General features: G+C 32.2%; 1 protein-coding gene across 3 annotated transcripts in view; it reads left to right on the top strand.

Moving 5' to 3' along the window:
* Positions 1-21,450, top strand: part of CSMD3 (CUB and Sushi multiple domains 3) — a 1,005,695-nt gene that overhangs the window by 766,393 nt on the left and 217,852 nt on the right. For all 3 annotated transcript variants that reach the window (XM_031691263.2, XM_072949624.1, XM_072949623.1), the window contains 2 exons: positions 12,749-12,940; positions 20,569-20,707. In XM_031691263.2, the coding sequence (XP_031547123.1) occupies positions 12,749-12,940; positions 20,569-20,707 (331 nt within the window). The remainder of the gene's footprint in view (positions 1-12,748; positions 12,941-20,568; positions 20,708-21,450) is intronic.

Here is a 21,450-nt window from a genome sequence, read left to right as displayed (position 1 = left end):
ACATTTTCTGACCTCTGTACAAAACATTTTTAAATGTTTATAAGATGATCTCTTTTTAAAATCTCTTTTTAAAATTCTCTGACTGCTGTTTATAAAACATATTCCACCCATGCTCTGGGCACCAGCTATACATTTTTTTCCAAATAAAGTTGAGAATAAATCGTTTATCAATTCATTGTTCTGAAGATATTCTAATTATGTGATCTTTGTTCTCCAAGTATAACGTGAGTACCTTTGTCTCTCTAAATATCTATAAAGAATAAGTATTCTATTTAGGGTGATCATATAATGTATTGTCCAAATCTAAGATAATTTTTTTAAAGTAAAAAGGAGCACTATTAAAAATTAAGTTGGACCAAGGCACACACCTGAAATAGTCGCTAAATCAGATTGTATCATTATTTTAATTAAGTCAGATTTTTATTCTGTTCCCACCACCACCCCCTCATCACCACCACAATTCTTATTCCTCTTTTGAGGAAATAGCTGTTGTTTATTGAGTGTCAAATAATAAATTTGAAAAGGAATGAGTCAGGCAATAGTAGCAGACCAGTCTTAAGCAGCAGAAATGCAACCAGCGAAATGTATTTCAGTGAACTTGGTGAATTTAACTGAAATGTAGGTCACATACTAACTTCATAATTATCATCAAGCCACTATCAGCAGCCTCATGCCTTTTATTTCATGATCTGTTCATTCTTTGTAGAGTCTGTGGCTTTGCCCCTTGGTGTTAGAGTCTACAAGGCACTTTTTGCTTACTGAGAGCTACTTCAGTCTGACATTGCCACTGCATGCTGTCCTATGTGCTGTCCTTGGTTCTCAGCAGTCAGCCTCTGTATCCCCTGATTTAATGTGTAATCTGCTTGACTCGTCCCACTTTAGTTCCTTACGGAGGACATCTTGGGGTACTATGCTGTCATTTGCCCACAGAATAGTTGATTTTGGCAGAGCATTTTCTATGCTCTTCACTCTTTGACCTCTCTGTTAAGAATCTGCCCCTGCTAGATAATACAAAATGCCAATGCCCATGGCTTACACTGTTGAAAATTCTCAAGGAAATGGATCTCTTAACAACAAGAGATTGATGTCTCCTGGCTTTAAAGGACTATGTGGTTCACCTGCATTTTTTTCCCATCCTCATTATTACTGCCTGTACTGCTGTTAACAGTCAACTAGCCATTCACTTCATTATCCCTCCAGCCAGACTTTTCTCTACATTTCCAGCTGACTGATGTTTTGGAAATATAAATCAGACATCACTCTTCTATTTAAAATTCCTTAATGGCCACATAGTCATAAATTGAAAACTCGGAATTACATTTAAAGCCTCCACAATTTACACCCAAATAACTCGGCACCTTTATCTCTCATTATTCAATTACTTACATCTAGTCATCTAACTGCACTGTCCTGAAAAGACAATGACCTTTCACATTTCTGCTTCTTTTGCAAACCTTCTTCCATGTTCCTGAAACACTTATGTCCACATTCAATAATCTGTAAATTCTTAGTCATTTTCCAAGGCCAGAACAAATGATACTTTTGGTACTAATAAACTTTTAGGCAGAATTAGTCATTCCCACATCTGCACTGCCCCAGCACCGGTTGTTTTATTATATAAGAATGGCCATATGTCCCAGTTTGCCCACGACACTCCTGGTTCATGCCTATTTTTCTGGCATCCTGACTGGTTTGGGATTTGGGCTGTATTTTCCATCTTCAACAAAGTATCATCGTTAATAATTCTATTAAAATAGCTGAGGCGTATTGATTAGCTATCTGCGTTGTATTTGATCTCATCTAGGAGTGTGTGAGATGCATTCCCAGTGTTCAGAGGAAGTGTAATATAATATACTGATAACCCATCTCTGTTTCCCAACATTTTGCAGATGCCAGGTTATCCACATTTTCCTTTCAGGATAGCATACAGGGCATTTGTAGATAAAATGAAAATATTCTCAGATATTAACGTTTAACCCACTCTGATCTTAGAAAATAGTGGGAGAAGTATTTGATGCTGCCAGCTATTTTGTGTAACAGCAAGATAGTCATAATCTATGCTGTGGTTTGAAAGGTATATGAAACTGTCAGGCTATGAGTTGGCCAAATTAGTGAGAAATATGTGTTCTTGAAATATGTACAGAAGTAGAGGTTGAGCAGTTGTGCTGTAGAGCTGTGATATGAATGTTCTTGCTATGAGTGTGTTTTTTTATTTTATAGGGTAAATTAACAATGATTTAGTTTATCATAGAAATACTGTTTTATTATTTTGCAATAGACATTTATGGTAGCAATGGGATTTTCTTACAGTCCATGTTTCATGAAAAAGTACATACTGAGTATTCATTTCTTAAGAAAGCTGATTTTACCAAAATGTCCAAAGGGAAGTTCAGCTGAAAGGGGATGTCAAGAGGAGCCCAGAGATCAACAAGGGATGTTAGACAAACTTATTATTGCAAAAGTTGAAACTTAGCTCAAAAAAATAGCAGGAAACGATCTAGAAAACGTTTTGTTTATTATGATTTGTGAATCAAAGTATTTTAATACATCCAGAAGCATTTTTTTTAAAAAAAAAAAGCAGAGAGTCTCACATGATCTCATTTCAAGAAAACGTATTTAGGTAAGTTGTAAAAATATTTTTGGAGGGTAAATCATGTACTGATTGGTTATGTTTCTCTACAGCCAAAAAATTAGCAGAATGCTGAATTTAATGAGACTTTATTGGCTTGTATATCATATCAATATTCTATAAGCTATATTTTATATTCAAAAATATGAAACATAATTAAATGGTGATTTGGAGCCATGATAATGCATTAGCTATATCTTTGTCATTTTAAAGAACCTAAAATATTAAATAAATTTGATTATTTTAAAGTACCTATCAACTATAGCCATGTTCTTTTTAGTTGAATGATTTCCTAAATAAAATTTCTCCTTGGTTTTGAATTTATCCCTGGTACCCTAATATCATTGATATTAACAGACCAATTTTACCTACTAGCTTGTTAACCTCATGTGAAAGATGGGATATTTTGATAGAGAATGTAATGTCTATAATATTAAAACTTGAGATTTGAGGACTTTAGACCTAGGGGTTTATTAATATTTTAAGATACTGATACTTGATATCCTCATTTTATGAACAAATTGCTTTCAAATTTTAAGATAAATTTTTGGAAAAACTGGATTAACTACATGTTCTTAGACTTGTGTTACTTACATATTAAGTATTTTATACAAATTGCTTATAATTTCTGCTAATCATCAAAAAATTAAACAAATTTTTGGTGTGCTAATCATCAAAAATCGAATAACATCTCAGTTAAAAAATAAAAGAAAAATTATGATGAAAATGCAACTTGCATACAATGCATTTTTATATACATGGGGATCATAGTGGTCTCATTGATCATGTGAAAGCCAGAAGACAGAAATCTATTAAAAAAGTAAACCTTTTGACTGAAAACAAATGAAAACTCTACTAAACTAATTTTATCTCTGTATATTCTAAATTCTCTTCTGCATATATGAAAAGTGTTAATATTAATATGCCAGCTTCCTTAGCAGAATTTCACAAATAGTTAAATGTGTCCAATTTTATATCAGTCACACCAGTTGAGTCAAATACAGAATCAGTAACATCACCACAAATATTTCAAATTCAGAAGAATTTTTAGTTTTTACCTCAATTTCATGAAACAGAGTATGGTCTTTGAAAGCTCATTGTGTCAAAGATGAAGCATCTGATATAAATCTATTTAAAATTTTAACATTTCAATAACTTTAAATTTATTTAGACTTGTTTTATGGTCCAGCATATCTTTTTCTAAAAGTACCATGAACATTTGAAAAGAATGTACATTTGCCATTATTGGGAATTAAATACCAATTAGATATATGAATCTGATTGAATAAGATATCTTTTAATAATGTAAAATTAAAAGCACACCAGTTCTATATATGGTTAGTCAGAAATAATGTAAAACAATATTTGCGTAGTTTTTCTTTTTTGCTCATTAATTTCACTGACCTGCAAATACTAGAATTCTATTTCAAATTAGACTTTTATATAATCTTTTATAATCTTTGGATATAAAATCAGTTTCCTGTATAGGTAACTTTGACAGTCTTCAACCTAGCATGCCTTTTGATTTCAAAAATTAGATCAGTGATATTATTTCTACTTTTGTCCACATATTAGGGCACAAGTATCAATGAAGGTATGGAGGTGTTGTCTCTTGTTAAAATGTATCTCAAATATCAAACATACTTGGCCCATAGTGGATGAATAACAATTATCTGGTGAAATAAATGAATGAACATGTATTTTTAAAAGATATTTCTATATAAAGTACTTGGAAGTATACTACAACACTAGCTTTGAGGTTTCTTCTGCATCCCATGCATTAAACAGTTTTGTTTCCCTCCTAAGTTAATGGGAATACCTCTGTCATGCTGCCAGGTACTTTAACCTGACTTGCCACATCACTAGGTGTATCCTTAGAAACATAATGAAATTCCAAAGATAGCCACGTTACTGAATAGAGCTGGCAGAGTATAGGCCTAATAATGATGTTGAATATTCTTTATAAAATTGATGGATCTTGTACAAAGCTAGGTCTCAATCAAGGGCAAAATTTCCCAGGGCAAAATCCAACTCTAGGTTATCATCTGCATTTCAAATATTTTCTGATTGATTTGGTTCTGGATGGGATTTCCTTCCAGGTTAAATATTCCCATTACCCACTTGATTTCCTTACAGATAGTGAAGTGGAGAATATAGTGTCATTTCTTAGTCAATACAAAAATATAAGGTAATAAAACCGAAGAGAAGAGTGTGAGGCCTTGTGAATACCAAATCTGGGCTATGACCTTGCTGAAGTCTCCAGACACATTGCAAAAAATTATACAGCTACTTCTTAAGCAAACTACAATGTAAATAGTTAAAATATACTGGTCTTTAAAGATTAATTTCAGAGTTGATATTGTCATAGAACTATACAATATAATGGTTAGAATAGAATTTAATGGAATTTTATGATAAGGAAGCTAAAATTCAACCCAATTAATGTTTCTTTCTTAACAAAGACTACAATATAGGTCTCCTGCTTTTGATAGCATTACTTATTCAACTGTATAAAATTTAAGGTTTTTCTTTTTTGAAAGATCTTGAGATAAACAGGTTTGTAACAAAAAGTCAACTTTCTGAACAGGAAGAACACACAAGAACTTAAGAGTGATTTAAATGTATTTATTCCTCATTGTACAAAGCAACGCCATCGAAAAACTGGAATGTTAATTTGTCCAAGGTCACCAAGATGGTAATTCAGACATTGTCTCTAAATTATCATCCATATTATTGAAACCTATACATACTCTAGTTAGGATTGTGAAATGTGTATTAGGGAAGTGCACATTTCCAATTAACACTCTCAATTGGATTAAAACAAATATAAAATAAGAAGTCAGAAGTATATTTACACTACTGGTGATTTGTAAAACTGATGAGAACTCAGACATTTTCTGTAGTATTTAGTGCTATCTGTATTATTCTGAAAACAACCTCAGATTATCCAGCTAGGTTAAATTAAAGTATAATATAAATGTTGTGTTACTACGTACTTGGAGTTAATATTTCACAGAGTCAAACAAAAAAACAAAATTTATCCTAAATTATAAATAAACCTTAAACATACATTGAAATGACTAGTTCTAGTTTTGTTCACTCATTCATTCATTTCACACATACTTGATGAACTATTTTTAACTATTGTGAAAGAGTCTCTTCAATTTTTTTATATATATGGATAATTTATTCATAGGGCATAGCAAAACTTGATTTGATAGGGGTGCATGTTACTTAACAATAAATGCATTTAACTCTTTCAGTGGATTTAGACTATTTGTGAAAATTGAAAACATTGTAAAAACAATTCTTAAGTAATACTAATGTAAACTTTCTCAACTTGAGTATAAATTACTTTTAATTGCATGCAAAGACATGCACTTATATGCAATTAGCATAAGAATAACATATCTTGAAAAATTATTTTTACTGTACACAGTAGTTATGAAATCATATTACTTTTACAAATCTTTTTTCATTGAGTCATGAGAATTATTTAAAAAACTGTTACTGATATAAGGTGTTTTTGGTGGAATATAAACAGTTCTATTTTAAAAGCAAAAATGTATCATTACAAATTAACTTATAACTTATTACAATAACCAAATTTGAACAAAAATTGATTTTTGTTAGTAATAAATGCTACCTTACAAGGTAAAATCACCTGCACAAAAAATAAGGTAAAAATTACAGGATTTTATTTTTTTGCCAATGTTCAATTTATTTCTTATGTCTGACTTTACATTATGTGGTGAATTTATTTCAACAAAAGTATTTGTATTGGGTATATTAAATTAGAAAGAAATTTTCAGTGAAAAATTTTTACTTTCAAAATGGAACAATATTTATTTATTTGATTATATTGGTATCAGTAACACAGGAGAAAATTTATATGCAGGTAAAATGTATTTTTTTTACACTTTTCTTTCCAAAAATCTAAAAATCAAACGATTTTATATTTTTGCAAGCAATGAAGTTGAGGGGCCTGCTAGATATACAAGTAAAGAAATTATATAGGCAGTTGAATAGAATGGTCTGAAGTTCAGGAGACATATTAAGGCCAAATATATAAATTGGGGAAGCAGTAAACTAAAAACAGTATTGAAAATCATGGTATCAAATAAAGTTATACAGGGAGAAATTTTAGAAAGGAGAGCAGAATATTAAGGACTAATCCCTGAGGTACTACAGCCCGCAGTCTTTGAGTTAACAAGGTAGAGATAACAAAAGATACCCAAAGGGAGCAGCAAACAAGCCAGAAAAACTAGCAGTCTGATGCCTGAGAGGCCAAGAAAAAAAGTTCTAAGACAAATGTTGCTTAGATGTTTCTGAAAAGAGAAGACACAAAGTTACCATTGGATTTGGCAACCTAGATTTAACAAGAACAGTTAAGTGATTATGTCAGATGAATGGCTGATGACACTGGAGACATTTGTATAGGTATCTCCCTCAGGACAGAAGTTTAATAGGTTTCCTATTAAGGAAAGGAGGGAAATGAGAAAAATAGTTGGAAGAGGATGAGAGCATAATGAGGGTTTTGTTTGTTTAAGATATAAGTTATAGGCCACATTTGTATGCTTTTGGGAATGACCCAGTACAGAAAGAAAAACTGGTGATTCAGAAGAGATGAAAAATATTTCGGAATGAAATCCTGGAGAATTGGAGAGGGTTTGATACCAGCAGCACAATAACTGGGGTTATTAGCGTTATATAGAAAAGGGCACCTTCTCTGTTCCGACAGGAGACGAAGCAGAGAATACAGGTGTGGTTGCCAGTGGCTGAGAGATTTGGTGAGAATTTCTGATTGCTTCTACTCTCTTAATGAACTATAAGGAAAGAAGTTAGAAAAAGAGAGGACAAGAAGATTGAGAGAATGAAAAAACAACTGGAGGGGAAATGTCCTTGTTATTGTAATTACTTAAAGAATACCATTTGACACGTATATGGCTAAATTTAGCACATATCAGGTTAAATTTTATTTTTTATTACTTTTAATAATAATAAAATACAAAAATAACCTTGAGTCTTTATTTTTTACTTCCCTTTATGGTGAAATATCAGGAGTAAGAAATTTTTGCATGTGTAGTAAAGGGTTATAAATTATTCTTGCTTTTCCTTTTCAATCTAGGTGTAACTTTTTTTTGCCTAATTCTTTCATTAATAAACAACTGTCAAAGTTCCATTAGTAGGGCTTGGCTTTGTATTGTTTTATCTGCTAGTGGGACAGGTTTGTGCTGAGACAATATACTGTAATGGTTAAGAGCCTTGCTATTTCTTGAGTTCAAATCCCAGCTCTGCTAAGAGAAGCACTTAGCATCACAGAAGTTTATTTTATCCGTTTAAAATAGAGATGATAATACTTCATAAGGATTGATGTTTTCGCTTCAGAGTGTAAATTTAGCCTCTAGTCAAGTGTTTTTGCACACTATATGCCCTCAATAGAGACAGTGATCATTATCATCATTATTTTATTGGTATCTATTCTAAATCAAATGTCCTTCATGTTGAACAACTACGTCTTTTGATACACAGATTTTATTCATTTTGACACAATGTATACCAATGGAATCCTATGAAGAAAACTATAATGTTAATACCTGTGCAGTTTTCTTTAAGAAATTAACACATTTAAAACTAAGTGATGTAAATATGTAGTTTTTTTTTGACTACTCCAATCAGAACAATAGGCAGATAGGTAGTTGCTGTATACTATAGTTCACACTATCAACACTTTTTATTACAAAGGCACTTTTTTTACTTAAGAAATGTCCCTTGGTTATGGTCTCACATCTTCGTAGGGCACTTTATCCACTCTAAGTAACTGTGTGATAATGGGCAGGTTTCTTACCACTTTTAAGTTTCAATTTTCTCATTGGATAAATACGGATAATAATAGTACCCAGACTTATTGTGAATCAAATGAGATTTATAGTTCATAGTACAAGTGTTTGAAAGGTAGTGAGTATCCAATAATTATTACATATTGACAATGTTAACTTTCACATACTCATCTATTTATATACCTTTTCCCTGTGATTATTTCCATTTCTACTGAATAATCAGCTGGTGTAAGAAGCACAATTTACAGCTGTGTAACAGACTAGCCATTTGATAAGTCCTATTCTAGGCTAACCAAAATGTAAAAGGCCAGTTCTTTCAAGGGGGAAAAAACAAGCAAGGGAAGTCATCTATTATCGTCATTTTAATTCGGTTTTGAAAGCTAAAGCTAAGCTATATTTGGATGGGATAGCATATAAGCCTGCTATATACACTTTCTAGACTATTCCTTTCATGATAGCATAATAAGTGAGACAACAAGGTTAAGACCCTTTATCTTTGTTGGAATTTATGCTCATTTTACATGTCTACGTTAAAAAGAATCAGGAATGAATGGCAAACTTAAACCTGATAGAAGAAATATAGATACTTATTTCATCAATCAAACCTGAAGTAATTTTAACTAAAGAAATCAAGAAAATAAGTAAAAATTACCCGTGTTAATGTATCAGTGGCAAGTATATTATTTTTTGATATTTACTTTTTAGTTTTTATATCTTTAAAATAGTTGATAAATTAAAATACGTAATTGCAAAAAGATCCTTATTCTGTAGAAACAGCCTATATATTATTCTTGAATAGAAGAAAATAAAGAGAGAGGAACAAACATCTACTTAGAAATTTATATAACAACAAAAAAATGCAAAAAAATATATTTTGAAAATTATATGTTGTAAACAATAAATATCAAATAAAAACTCTTTAATCTATTTTATATATGTGACTAATATTTCTTAATTTCTAACATTATATAATTTTTTTTAAATCATGCTAATTATGTGAGATTATTTCTATCCTAATTTCTAAGGAGATATAGCAGGACTTTTTAAATGATTATTTATTTTCTTCAGTGGCTATAGTTCCTATTTAATACAGAAAACAAGAATGATGCTAAAATTATTATAATTTTGCCATAAACACAGTATATAACAAGTGTAGAGATTAAACTTTGAGTAAGTAAAGAAAATAAACAATAGCATTCACAGCAAGAAATTGTTTCTGTATATATTTAATTAATTGCTTTTCGAACTCAAGAAATTCCAAGAAGAAAAAAATTGTTTGGACTTCCATTAAACCCCATCATTCTCTACTGTGCTTTAAAATCTTACTCCTAATTTATTTATTCATTGAGAATTTATTTTATCAACTCTCTCCCTTCAAGTTAAGCAGACCCAAAGGCAAATGAATATTTTCACATATTTATTTGCTGTCATATCGAAGCTTTCATATTTTAGCTACTTGGTTCCACTTTAAATCTTTAAGCACATTAAATCTGACAATAGGGCAAGAAAATATTTTTCCCTCAAACTCTGCTAATACACAGTTGTATCAACTGCCTTTTTTTCAGTGTTTTCATAACATTGTTTTACATACAGTTTTACTTTGAGACTGTTCATATTAAGCTTAAAGCTTCTTGCAGACCTAGGAAGCCTGAACAATGACAATAACAACAATAAAAGAAAAGTTTTCATAGTCTTTTATATATTATTCCTACTTACAGTTTGAAAGTTGTAGCACATTTTACATTTTTATCACTTCTTTCCAAATGTCATTTTACTGCCCACTTAAATTAAATCTATATATCATTATATATATCATCAGAAATCTTGTAGTTTTGCTTCATTTTACTGATAAACTAGTGCTTCTAAGCAATGGCCAGGACAAGAACTTTACACGTATAATTCCTTTAATTCTCCTAACAACCCTATGGATCGGTGCTGCATTACTGTTATTTTTAGAGGTCAGAAAACTAAAATTTAGGAAGATTAAGTAACCTGTCCTATTTCACAGAAACTAAAGAGTGCAGAACCAAGATTTGAACCCCAGTCTGTCTGATTTCAGAACCCAAACCCTTAAATGTTACACTAGACTGTCCTCTTCTACCTATTAACTGTCCTAGAGATAAAATTTTGCCTGCTGGCAAAACAGATTGGTTAATATATCGATGAATCAATCTATCTATCTATCTATCTATCTATCTATCTATCTATCTATCTATCTGTCTAACTGTGTCTACCTACCTACCTGTGTACCTACTTACCTACCTACCAGGGATATATACAACAGAATTGTTTGTAAGTGCTGCCACTGTGCAGAACAATTTGAAGTCTGTTCAGTTTTGTGTCTGCTTATTCCTTTGCATTCCTAGCACTTAGCATATTGCCTAGAATATATTAAGTTAGTAACTGAATGAATGAGTGAATACCAGTTATGTGTCTGTAATTTAGCAATTTATGTCTTTACTTTAATGTGCAATTTGAAAATAATTTTGTAAGTGCTGAATCCTATGTTTATGAATATAGTTTAATAATAGCTTAAATGAAAATTTTAATAGCTTCTTTGTCTTGATACTTCATTATCATATGCTTTAGGGTACATCTGCTTTGTGCTAATACAAAATAATATCCTGTTCCATTAACCTGAATAATTGTAGTTAATTATATTATAAATGTGCAATATACTGTATATAGAAGAATGGTTGCTTTCCAAGGTCTCCTACTACTCTCCTTTTATCTAATAGTTTTTTAAACTTTTAAAAATTTTTAGATAATTTTAGATTTACATGCAGTTGTAAGAAATAATAAAGACAGATCCTGTATATCCTTTACCCAGTTTCTCCAGTGACAGTTTCTTGCATTAACTATAGCACAATATCACAACCAGAATAGTGACATCAATAGTCCACCAACCTTATTCAGATTTCATTAATTTTATTTATATTTGCTTGTGTATGCATGTTTATTTTGTTTATATAGTTCTATGTAGATTTGACCCCCCGCCACTACAGTCAAAATACAGTACAGTTCCATCATAAGCGATCCTTCCTGTTACTGTTTTATAGTCACAAGCGTATCCTTTCATTCCCTACACCCTCCAAATCTTGGTAATCAGTAATCTGTTTTCCAATTTTATAATTTTGTCTCGTCAAGAATATTACATAGTGTCAAACAATATAAAACATTTTGCAATTGGAGTTTTTAATTAATCATTTCCCTTCTCATCCATCCAAATTGTCTTGTGTGTCCTCATTACTTTTTTATTACTGAGTAATATTCCATGCTATGAATTTAGTTTAATAATTCACCTGTTGAAGGACATTTAGTTTGTGCCCATCTTGCAGCCGTTATGAACAAAACTCCTGTGAACACATTCACATTCAGGTTTTTATGTGAATGTAAGTTTTAATTTTTCTGAGATAAATGTGCAAGAGTGCAATTACTGGGTATGGTAAGCGCATAATTAGTTTTGTGAGAAATTGCCGTCTTTTTTTTCAGAGTGGCTATACCATTGTACATTTCTACCCACAATGTATGAGTAATTCAAATTTTTGGCAAAATCTTGCCAGCATTTGGTGTTATCATACTTTTGATTTTAGCTGATCTGATAGGTGTGTAATAATATCTCATTGTGGTTTTAATTTACATTTTCTTAGTGGCTAATGATGTTGAACATCTTTTTATGTGTCATGTGGTATCTTCTTCATTGAAATGTTTTTTGCCCATTTTCTAATAGATTTTTTTTGGTCCAAAGTTTTTTCTTTCCCACAATTGAGTTTAAGAGTTTTTTATTCTAGATACAAGTCCTTTGTGGGATAGATCCCATGCAAATATAAGCTTTCTTTTCACCCTCTTCACATTGTCTTTCACAGAGTATCAAAAAATAGATTTTAAATACTACTTAGTATTTAGCTATTAAAATGCCACATTCCTTCTTGAAGCGAATTATCACACAAAGTATTTAATAAAAAACAGTTAAAAATATTTATTGATAGATAGGTATTTAAAAATTGCCCTGAGCACTTTTTAAACTGAAATATAGTTGATAGACAATATTACATTAATTCCAAGTGTATAGCACAGCAATTCAGTATTTTTACAGATTATATGCCTTTGAAAAAAAAAACAGCACTGATATATTGTATAGCACAAGGATTTATGGCCCAAGTATTTTTAATTTTCTAAAAGCACATAAATATGTGGAAGCTTCTAATATAAGGTCTGGAACTTTAAAATTGATTTTGGTAACATCAAAACTAAAGGTTTTTTTTCTGTCTTTTCATAGGTTCTGTTGCCACTGCATGTCGTGACCCAGGGGTTCCTATGAATGGAACTCGAAATGGAGATGGAAGAGAACCTGGGGACACTGTTGTTTTTCAGTGTGACCCAGGATATGAGCTTCAAGGAGAAGAAAGAATAACCTGCATTCAGGTAGAAAATCGATACTTCTGGCAGCCCAGCCCACCAGTTTGTATAGGTATGAATTAAAGAACAATTAAAAATTTTTACAACTATAAAACAATGGTTAAAACCAGTATCAATGTTATTGATTAAGAACAATATTCTTGTATAGGTTAAGTATGGAAGTCTAAGATTTCAGAGGTCTGTGAACCTACAAAAAAATTCACAAAATTGTAAGTCATCATCATTTTTCCCATTAGGAAGTCTATAATTTCATAAGATTCTCAATGCTTCTAACATTCTAAAAAAAATCAGTTAAGAATCAATAAGTTTTTGAAAAATCTTCATCTTCCTTATCTACTGCTTTTAAAATTTAAAGAGTGGATTTAGACCTTATATTTAAAATGGGCTATATTTATATTGCCTCCATAATGGTTATTCCCTCCAAGTAAGAAAATTTTATCAGAATTTATGTTTAAATTTCAAAGCTTTGACTTTCCCTTCAATTCATGTATTCCAGAAGAATATCAGTTTTTGGTTTAAGGATTGCAGCCACTTGAGTCATACTTGCAACTGTCTACATTTTGTCTCCATGCTCTGTTCTTGAATCACCAAGTTAGGCTCTAGAAAATTAAGATACATATTATTTTTCTCCTGGGTCTGAGAAAAAGTTAGAGGGATATACCACCTTTGGAATAAAAATGTGAGAAAATCTGCTATCTAATCTTTTTCTTAATCTCATTATTAAGATTCTTAAATTAAACAAGTTTAATCTCAGACCAGCTCAAGTGTTTTAGAAATGGTGTCATCTTGAATGTATAATACATTTTGACCAAAGTATGTTCTGTTTACTCAAAACTTTATTTATTTACATATTCTTTCCCTTATTGCACTGTAAGTGACTTGAAAGAAGATTGCACGTCTTGTTCATTGTGTTTCTTATAGCATGCAAATTTAACACATTTAGGAAAGAAAGACTTATTTTTGTTCACTTATACCTAGCTCATAAATACATTTTCAATCATCATTTTATAGTAAGTCACATGATAATAGGAAAAGAGTGTTTAGTATGTCAGTCAAAAGTAAACAAACTCAGGCACTCAGTTACTGAAATTTACTTTACCCCATCTTATGCTTCTTGTGCAAGTGCTGCAAACTCAAATTCATTAGTCATTCAATGTGTCCTATGCATTGTTCTAGACATTGAAGATTTAGCACTAAAACAAGACAGAAAAGTTCCCTATTCCTATGAACTCACTTTCTAGGAAAATGAAAACTAAAAAATCTGAATTTTCACTTAACAGCTTTTGTATTTTACATGTTGTAATTTAAAAAACACTTATTACACAAAACAAAACCCATCTAAAGCCTCAAACCAGGCAGGGAGTAGAGAGAGTTCTAGACTTCCGTAGAAAATAGGGCAAATAATAGGGAAAAAGCTTTTAAGAAGGGACTTTAAAAAAAAAGGCACAAAATAAGAGCATACCTGAGCCAGTTCACATTTAGCCACATTTTCTTTTACACTTTATTGTTTTTGTTTACAGTTATGTTGGTCTATGTACATCCTTGCAAGATTCTGAATCATCAGACATCAATTAATCTACATTTACTGTAACTATACTCATAGAAGTGTATGAAAAATACACAAAAAGAAATATTTTCAAAGAAAGAAAGACTGAAACAGTGAAGTTTTCATTTGTTTATTACTCAGTCTAAAAAATGCCAATTAAATTAAAATGCCACATACCAATTAATTGGAATTTGACTATCTTCAAAAGAGAATCCTTGTATAAAGGGGAGATGATAGAACACCACAGATATGACAGACTTGGAATTTTTCATTTTATTGTGATTCTGAGACCTGTTAAATGAGTGTTACTTATTAGAATTACCAGAATTAGAGAATTCTGAAATATTGAACAGCTTTACACTGAAATTCTAGAAAACATGAAAATTTAAAATGTAGATTAGAGTTTTGAGATAGGCTGTTATAAAATTCTATTTATAGACAAGATTCTAGCTAGCAAGTCACAATTCTACAGGGAAAAACGTTATTAGAGAAAAATTACTAAATTTACTTAAATCGAGCAGGTTGTGAGAGATTTTTGTAAGGATTAGGGTGCTGCATATTATTTTCTGGTAGGAAAAGATAGTTTGAGGAAAGGATATGCATTAGAGCTTCTCTGAGGAAGAAAATAGCCTAAGAAAAAAAAGTCTGAAAAATTGCTAAGGCTGCAGAAAGCTTGACCTCTGAAACTGATAAGAAAGAACTCCATGATTGGAAATACTGTGCCAAAGATTAAACCCTGAACTTACAGAAACTCCGTAAGTCTGTGTCTCAGACCCTGGAGCATAAAGCATTTTGCTTGCATGTGGAAGTAGTCAGCCTTATAGCAAGTACCAAACAGAAGGACAGTCATCTTTAAGAGTTAATAGAATTCATTCCAACAAAATTGACAGTGGGAAGATTACTCTGACATTGCCAGAGGGAAAGTAACAACATTCAGTATGAAGGTAAATAACAAAGACATTAGTGTGGGTGGGCTATTGAGAAAGACAGTAGACACAAATAAAACTGAATTGGTAAGAAAAATTAAGATTATAAAATCACTGTCAATAGTTGCCTGTATAACTGCCTCACAAGAAATTACACTCTGAACAATTGTTAATGTCAGAATTCCATGGAACTTAACTGAAAATTTAATTCATAAATATGTTTGATTTAAGGAGAACCTTATTTTGGATACTTTATGATTAGATGATTAGATGCATAAAAGAAAAAATGTATTTCCCAGATGCTTTTAAAGTTTAGTATATTAGAGGCAAAGACAATTATTTTTACTACTGAGTGTTTGGGATATACAAATGTCGGATAATGTCTCTGCTTTATCTCAATGGTTTTATAGATTTTTAGAGTCAACTACAGCATTTAAATTTATTGAGAAAACCTTGATTAAATAATTTAGTAGAATTGAAAGAATTTTAGAGAATCTTATGCCTGAATAATAGTATAATCATGAAATATATCCTGTAAGACACTTAAAAATATATGTAATGGATTTTCCTATACCTTATTTGATAAAGGCTATAAACAAGTAAATGTGAATGCATTTATGTGTATAAAATTGCTAACAATAACAAGACCAATGTTTCCTGTGAAAAGTAAGGAAAACTGAAAAAACATAAAATTACTCCCCCATGATCCCTCAAATTGCAAGTAATCCCATTTCCTTAGCACATGAAAAAACCACAAAGAACATTCCTGCCTTTTATGCATATATACATATATATATGCATTTGCTATTACACATATGTTTCTAATATTTTTCAAATTCACATATGATTTTAAAAGTCCCAAAGACAAAATATACTATTATTTTTATCAAAGCATATAGCTACAGGCCAGATTGCCATTTAAACCTAGTCATCTTTACTATCTTAACAGTCAATACAAAGAACCAATAGCAATTCAACAAATATTTATGCAATATGTGGTATGTGCTAAATCTTACATAAAAAATAACATATAAGACAGTGTTTAGCTTATAGATTAGTGATAAATGCATACACCTGAATGGAATATTTAAACATAATGTGGTAAGGAAAATGATGGAGATAGGCACAGGTTGCTATGGATACCAGAGTATGCTGAGAGAGCTGAAGCAGAGCCTGAGTTGAGAATTTCTAGGAAAACTCCCTGGAGGCAGTGATGAATTTGAGGTATAAATAAGAGTTATATAAAGTAGAAGGGAAAAAAGATATTTCAGGCAAAACAAATAGCATGCATAAAGGCATGTAAATACAAGGAACTATACGTAGTCTGTAGTTTATGAGTGTAAATTATGTATCTAGAGTGGTGGTTGATGCAGTTGGAAAGGTTGCAGGAGTCAGGTCATGAAAGCTGTACTGGGGTTGGGGCATTATCTTTTAGGCAATGTGACATAACTGCAGAATTTTATGCATGGACATAGTATGATTAGATATTTTCACTGGGAAGATGAATTGGAGGAAACTACATTATACTAGAGGCATGAGAAATAAAAAAACCCTGCAATAATTCTGTAGACAGGTAAGTATCAGATCTAGAAATACAGAATTAGAAAAGGAAAAAAGAGATAGATTGAAAAACATCTATGAGGAACTATGAGCTAGCATCTTTGTACTGCTTCTTGATAGACTGGATTCAAGGTGCAGAGAAGAAAAGAGAAGAATCTTGGGCCTCTAGCTTTGTAATATAGATGGCTGAAAGCTAATCAAACAACCTAGGAACACAGAAGAAGAAATTTCCGTTGAGGTTTGGATATATTGGATATTCTGTGTTTGACATACCCATAGGCTATCAGGTAGAGATAGCCAGTAAGCACATAGGTGTATGATTTATAATTAGGCAGAGAAATCTGCTGGAGATGATAGGCAGAAGAAGTTATCAGTATATAAGTAGAAGATAAACTCACTGGCTGGATATAGTCAACAAGGAAGAATGGAATAGAGTAAAAATTAGAGACGATTAAATAAAGAACTCAGGAGAATACCAAAATTATAAGATGCAGTGAAAGAGGTGTTTGCCAGTAAAACTGAAGTCTGTACAAAGACATCAGAAGAAAATTAGAAGTGGAGTGGGTTCTAAAAACAGGGAGAGTGAATTTAAGGTGAAAGTCAACAGTTAAAGATGACTACAGATATGAAGAGAAAGATAAAGCCCATTATATTAGTCAATGCACAAGTCACTTCAGAGTGAACTAAGATGTATTTGCGTTGGAGGCAAGGAGGCTGAAGGAGACAGCAATGGCTTGAAAAAGAATGAGAGGTGGAAAGGACCAAATAAAGATATCTAGATTCCCTAAGCAACAAAAAGGTTGTTATCCTTAATGTAATTTAAAATTAAACAGTTTCTAAAACTGAAGATACATTTTCTCAGGATGAATACTTTGGTATTTTTCTTTGAAATACAACCTAAGAAACTATTTTTTTTCTGCAGTGGTGACCCGCTTTGCTAATCATGGCAGTCTGTCTGTAGGTACATACAGAACATAAGTGAAGAAAGAGAGAATGAGATTAGACCTCCTTTTCAAAAGACTTAGTTGTAAAATTTTTAAAAAAGAAAGAAATTTGAAATAAGTAAGGAGAGACTTTTATTTAAAAGGAATTATTATAGATTTTTACTATTGTAATATATAGAAATATCAAATCACTTTGTTATGTACCAAGTTAATTATAATTCAAAAACAAACAAACAAATTCATAAAAAAAGAGATCAGATTTGTGCTGACCAGAGTCAGGGGGGTGGGGAGAGAGAATTGGATGAAGGTGGTCAAAAGATACAAACTTCCAGTTACAAAATTAATAAGTACTAGGGATATAATGTACAATATGATATGTAACACTGTTGTATGTTATATATGAAAGCTGCTAAGAGAGTAAATCTTGTGTTCTTATAACAAGGAAATTTTTCTTTTAATTTTTCTTTAATTTTAATTCTGGTGATATGACTGATGTTTGCTAAATGTATTGTGGTAATCATCAAAAAACAAAAAAGGATTATTGCAAAGTGGGGGCTAGGGGAACTGCTGTGATAAGGAGAACAATGTGATGGTAAGGTCTTCAAGCATCTGAAGAGTTAGGCAAAAGAGATTTTTCTTTTATAGAGAGGAGTGCACAAGGCTAGAAAGAACCAGGCGTGGGGGAGTAGGGTGAAAAGGTAGCCCGATAGGATAGCAGACCAGAGAATATTGTACTTGAGTCCAGCCTATCTTTAGGAGAGGTTGTGTGCTGGCTCAAGGCTGAGGGAGAGCCAAAGTTCAAGGGCCTCAAGGAAGAAGAAGCTTGACCAAAGGTAGGTTACAAGCAATTTTTTATGATTGATCAGTGGGACAAGCAGTTCAGTGAATCATTTGAGTAGACGAATGGGAATTTGTAAGGTCTGTGTCTGGTCTTGTCACAGGAAAATGAGGAGGAAGCGGTTATTTAAGGGGTCTTACCTAAGGCTTGATAGGTGAGTCTTATCTGACCTATAGTTCTTCACAGGGAGCCCGTATAACCAAATACAAAAGGGTGAGGATTTCTTAACCATTAGGTAAAATTCACCATTTTTAGTTGAAAAAAAGGTGAAAAGAATTAGGTCGGTGGGAACTGTTATTTTTAGGATGAAAGAGACATGAGCACCTGTGGACAAAGGGTAAGAAGCCAGAGAGAATAAAGGAGATAAATAACAGAAGTTCTGGAGCAGGAAGAGGGATTACATGACCAAGTTGAGGGCGTTATCCTGATTAATAGGAGGGACTCATCATCCTCTGATTGTAGAGGAAAATATTTAGGAGGCATTGACATTTGAAGAGGGATGAATACAGAAAGTTGAGATCGTTTGTCCAATCATTTGATTTGATACCACAAAAAACATACAGGTAATAGGTAAATAGTGGTAAATAAATCAAGCCTAAACAAATAAATATTCTCAGTAGAATAGGTCACCTGCCGTGACTGAGGCAAAGGTAGCATAGGGGGATGGGGAAGTATAATAGCAGACATCCATTGTTTAGGTGGTAAAAATGACCAAATTCTAATCATAATGTTGCATGTCTAGACTCAGGCTAAGAACAAAGGTCTCAAATTTTGCCAGAAGCAAAATTCTCCTCCTTCCAATACCAGTTTCATGCTGTCAAAAGAATCCAGTATAGCTTATAACTGAATGGCAAAATTTATCTGAGAAAAGTTTAATTTTAAAACTCAGATAAAAGAAGAATGATGATGTGGTGATTATGTGTAGAAGATATGCCATCATAAGAATCCCAGTCTCTTTCCCTCTTCCCCTCTGTCTCTGGCCTGCACACATTTGTGTGTGTGTGTTTGTGTGTGTGTGTATGGTATTTAAATCCCCAGTGTCACATTCTACCACCAGGGCCCTTCATATCTTAATTTCTCTATTTTTCTGAAACTGCCAACCCTGTGTAATATATTAAATTCTGACTAAATTGTTTTTAAGAGACTCCAACAATAATTCCCTAAAGAATCTGTCCTCTAAAATTTGAGACAATTTTTTGAGTCTCTTCACTGAAGTGTTACAGAGACCTTTGTTTGGGCCACAATAACTGTAGTAGCTGTCTGTTTTCATCAGGTAGTCAGGTGACTAGAATTTAGGAATAGCCTAACACTCAGTATAGGAGTGTTTTATTTTAAAGTGCTATAGATTCTCAGTTAGTTATCCGTTCTCACTCATTAACTATTATCAAAACCCCTTCCTCCATATATAATGGTAGCAAAGAAGATGTGAAATGAGCCAAATGCATCATATCCTGTTATCCCACTTACTATTAGAGGTTTTGTTTTGCTTTGTTTTGTTTCCAAGTTTTTTTAGTTACCTTTGAATTTTCTCTTAGTAACCGTGTGGAAACCATTTTTACTCTTCTTCTCAATGCATTTCTTTTACATGAAATGAAATAGTAATAGAAAGGAAAGAAGTATACATGCAACTTTTTTTTGTCTTTTGAAACTAGTAAAGGAGCTAAATTTAATGTATGTATGTATGTATGTTTTTAGTATTTTAATGGTCTTTCTTGAAAGACAATGCAGTATTTAAGCAACCACCACGATAAAAAGTCAGGTCTATATAAAACCTCCTAAACTTTTTTAGATAAATATTTTCACAAATATGGATAGCTAATAAACTTTATTAATCACTTAAGGCATTTTGTTTGTTTTCAATTAAAGCACCCTGTGGAGGCAATTTAACAGGATCTTCGGGCTTTATTCTTTCACCAAACTTCCCTCATCCGTATCCCCATAGCAGAGACTGTGACTGGACTGTCACCGTCAACTCAGACTATGTTATCTCCTTGGCATTTATCAGGTGAGTTCCTGTACATTTCCCATTTTAAAAAAATCCTTTTTGGTCATTTTGCTTTAGCATTTGCACTATGCAGATTTTTATTTCTATACATGACATTTTTATTATATATTTTCCACTAATTGCAAAACTAGTAGTTTGCAATAGACAGTTTACAAATCCTTGTATAATACCATAGATGCCAGTACAGTTCTGAAGGCTAGTGGGTGAGCATCTTTACCGGATTCAAGATATAGAGGAAACACGTTAAAGATTGAATAGTTATTTACTTTCATGAAATGTTATCTCTTTATAACTTCCTCCCTCCTTGTACTATCATTGCTTCAAAAAAGATCACTATTTCAAGGATTTTTTCTGTCTTATGTGCATCACCCAAAACCTTTTTGAAGTATCAAATACCCATGTGAGCAGCACCACCATTGGGCTTGGAAAGATATATTATATGTTCTCCCTACCATCCTTTCTGGTGGTTTCATTAAGTCAAGCTCACAAGAAGGATTTGATGGATCTTTTTCCTATGATTCCTCAGTGGAAGTTATCCCAGGATAGAACTTTACATGGGATATTCCAAAATACACATCTGTTGTTTAGCAGTGTTACTTGCAGGGTTAGCTTAGTACTGAAGTAGTGGAGGATGCAGCTTCCTGTGAGGCAAAGAAATGGCTGAGTTTGAGGCTAGCTCTGCCATTGTCATTTAATTACTTGGGTAAGTTATTTACTTGAATGAACCTCCGTTTCCCCCTGTG

The sequence above is a fragment of the Vicugna pacos genome, chromosome 25 (genome assembly GCF_048564905.1).
Source record: "Vicugna pacos chromosome 25, VicPac4, whole genome shotgun sequence".
In the NCBI taxonomy this organism is placed as follows: domain Eukaryota; kingdom Metazoa; phylum Chordata; class Mammalia; order Artiodactyla; family Camelidae; genus Vicugna; species Vicugna pacos.
The sequence above is the reverse complement of the archived record's forward strand: the minus strand, read 5'-3'. Positions and strand labels throughout refer to the sequence as shown.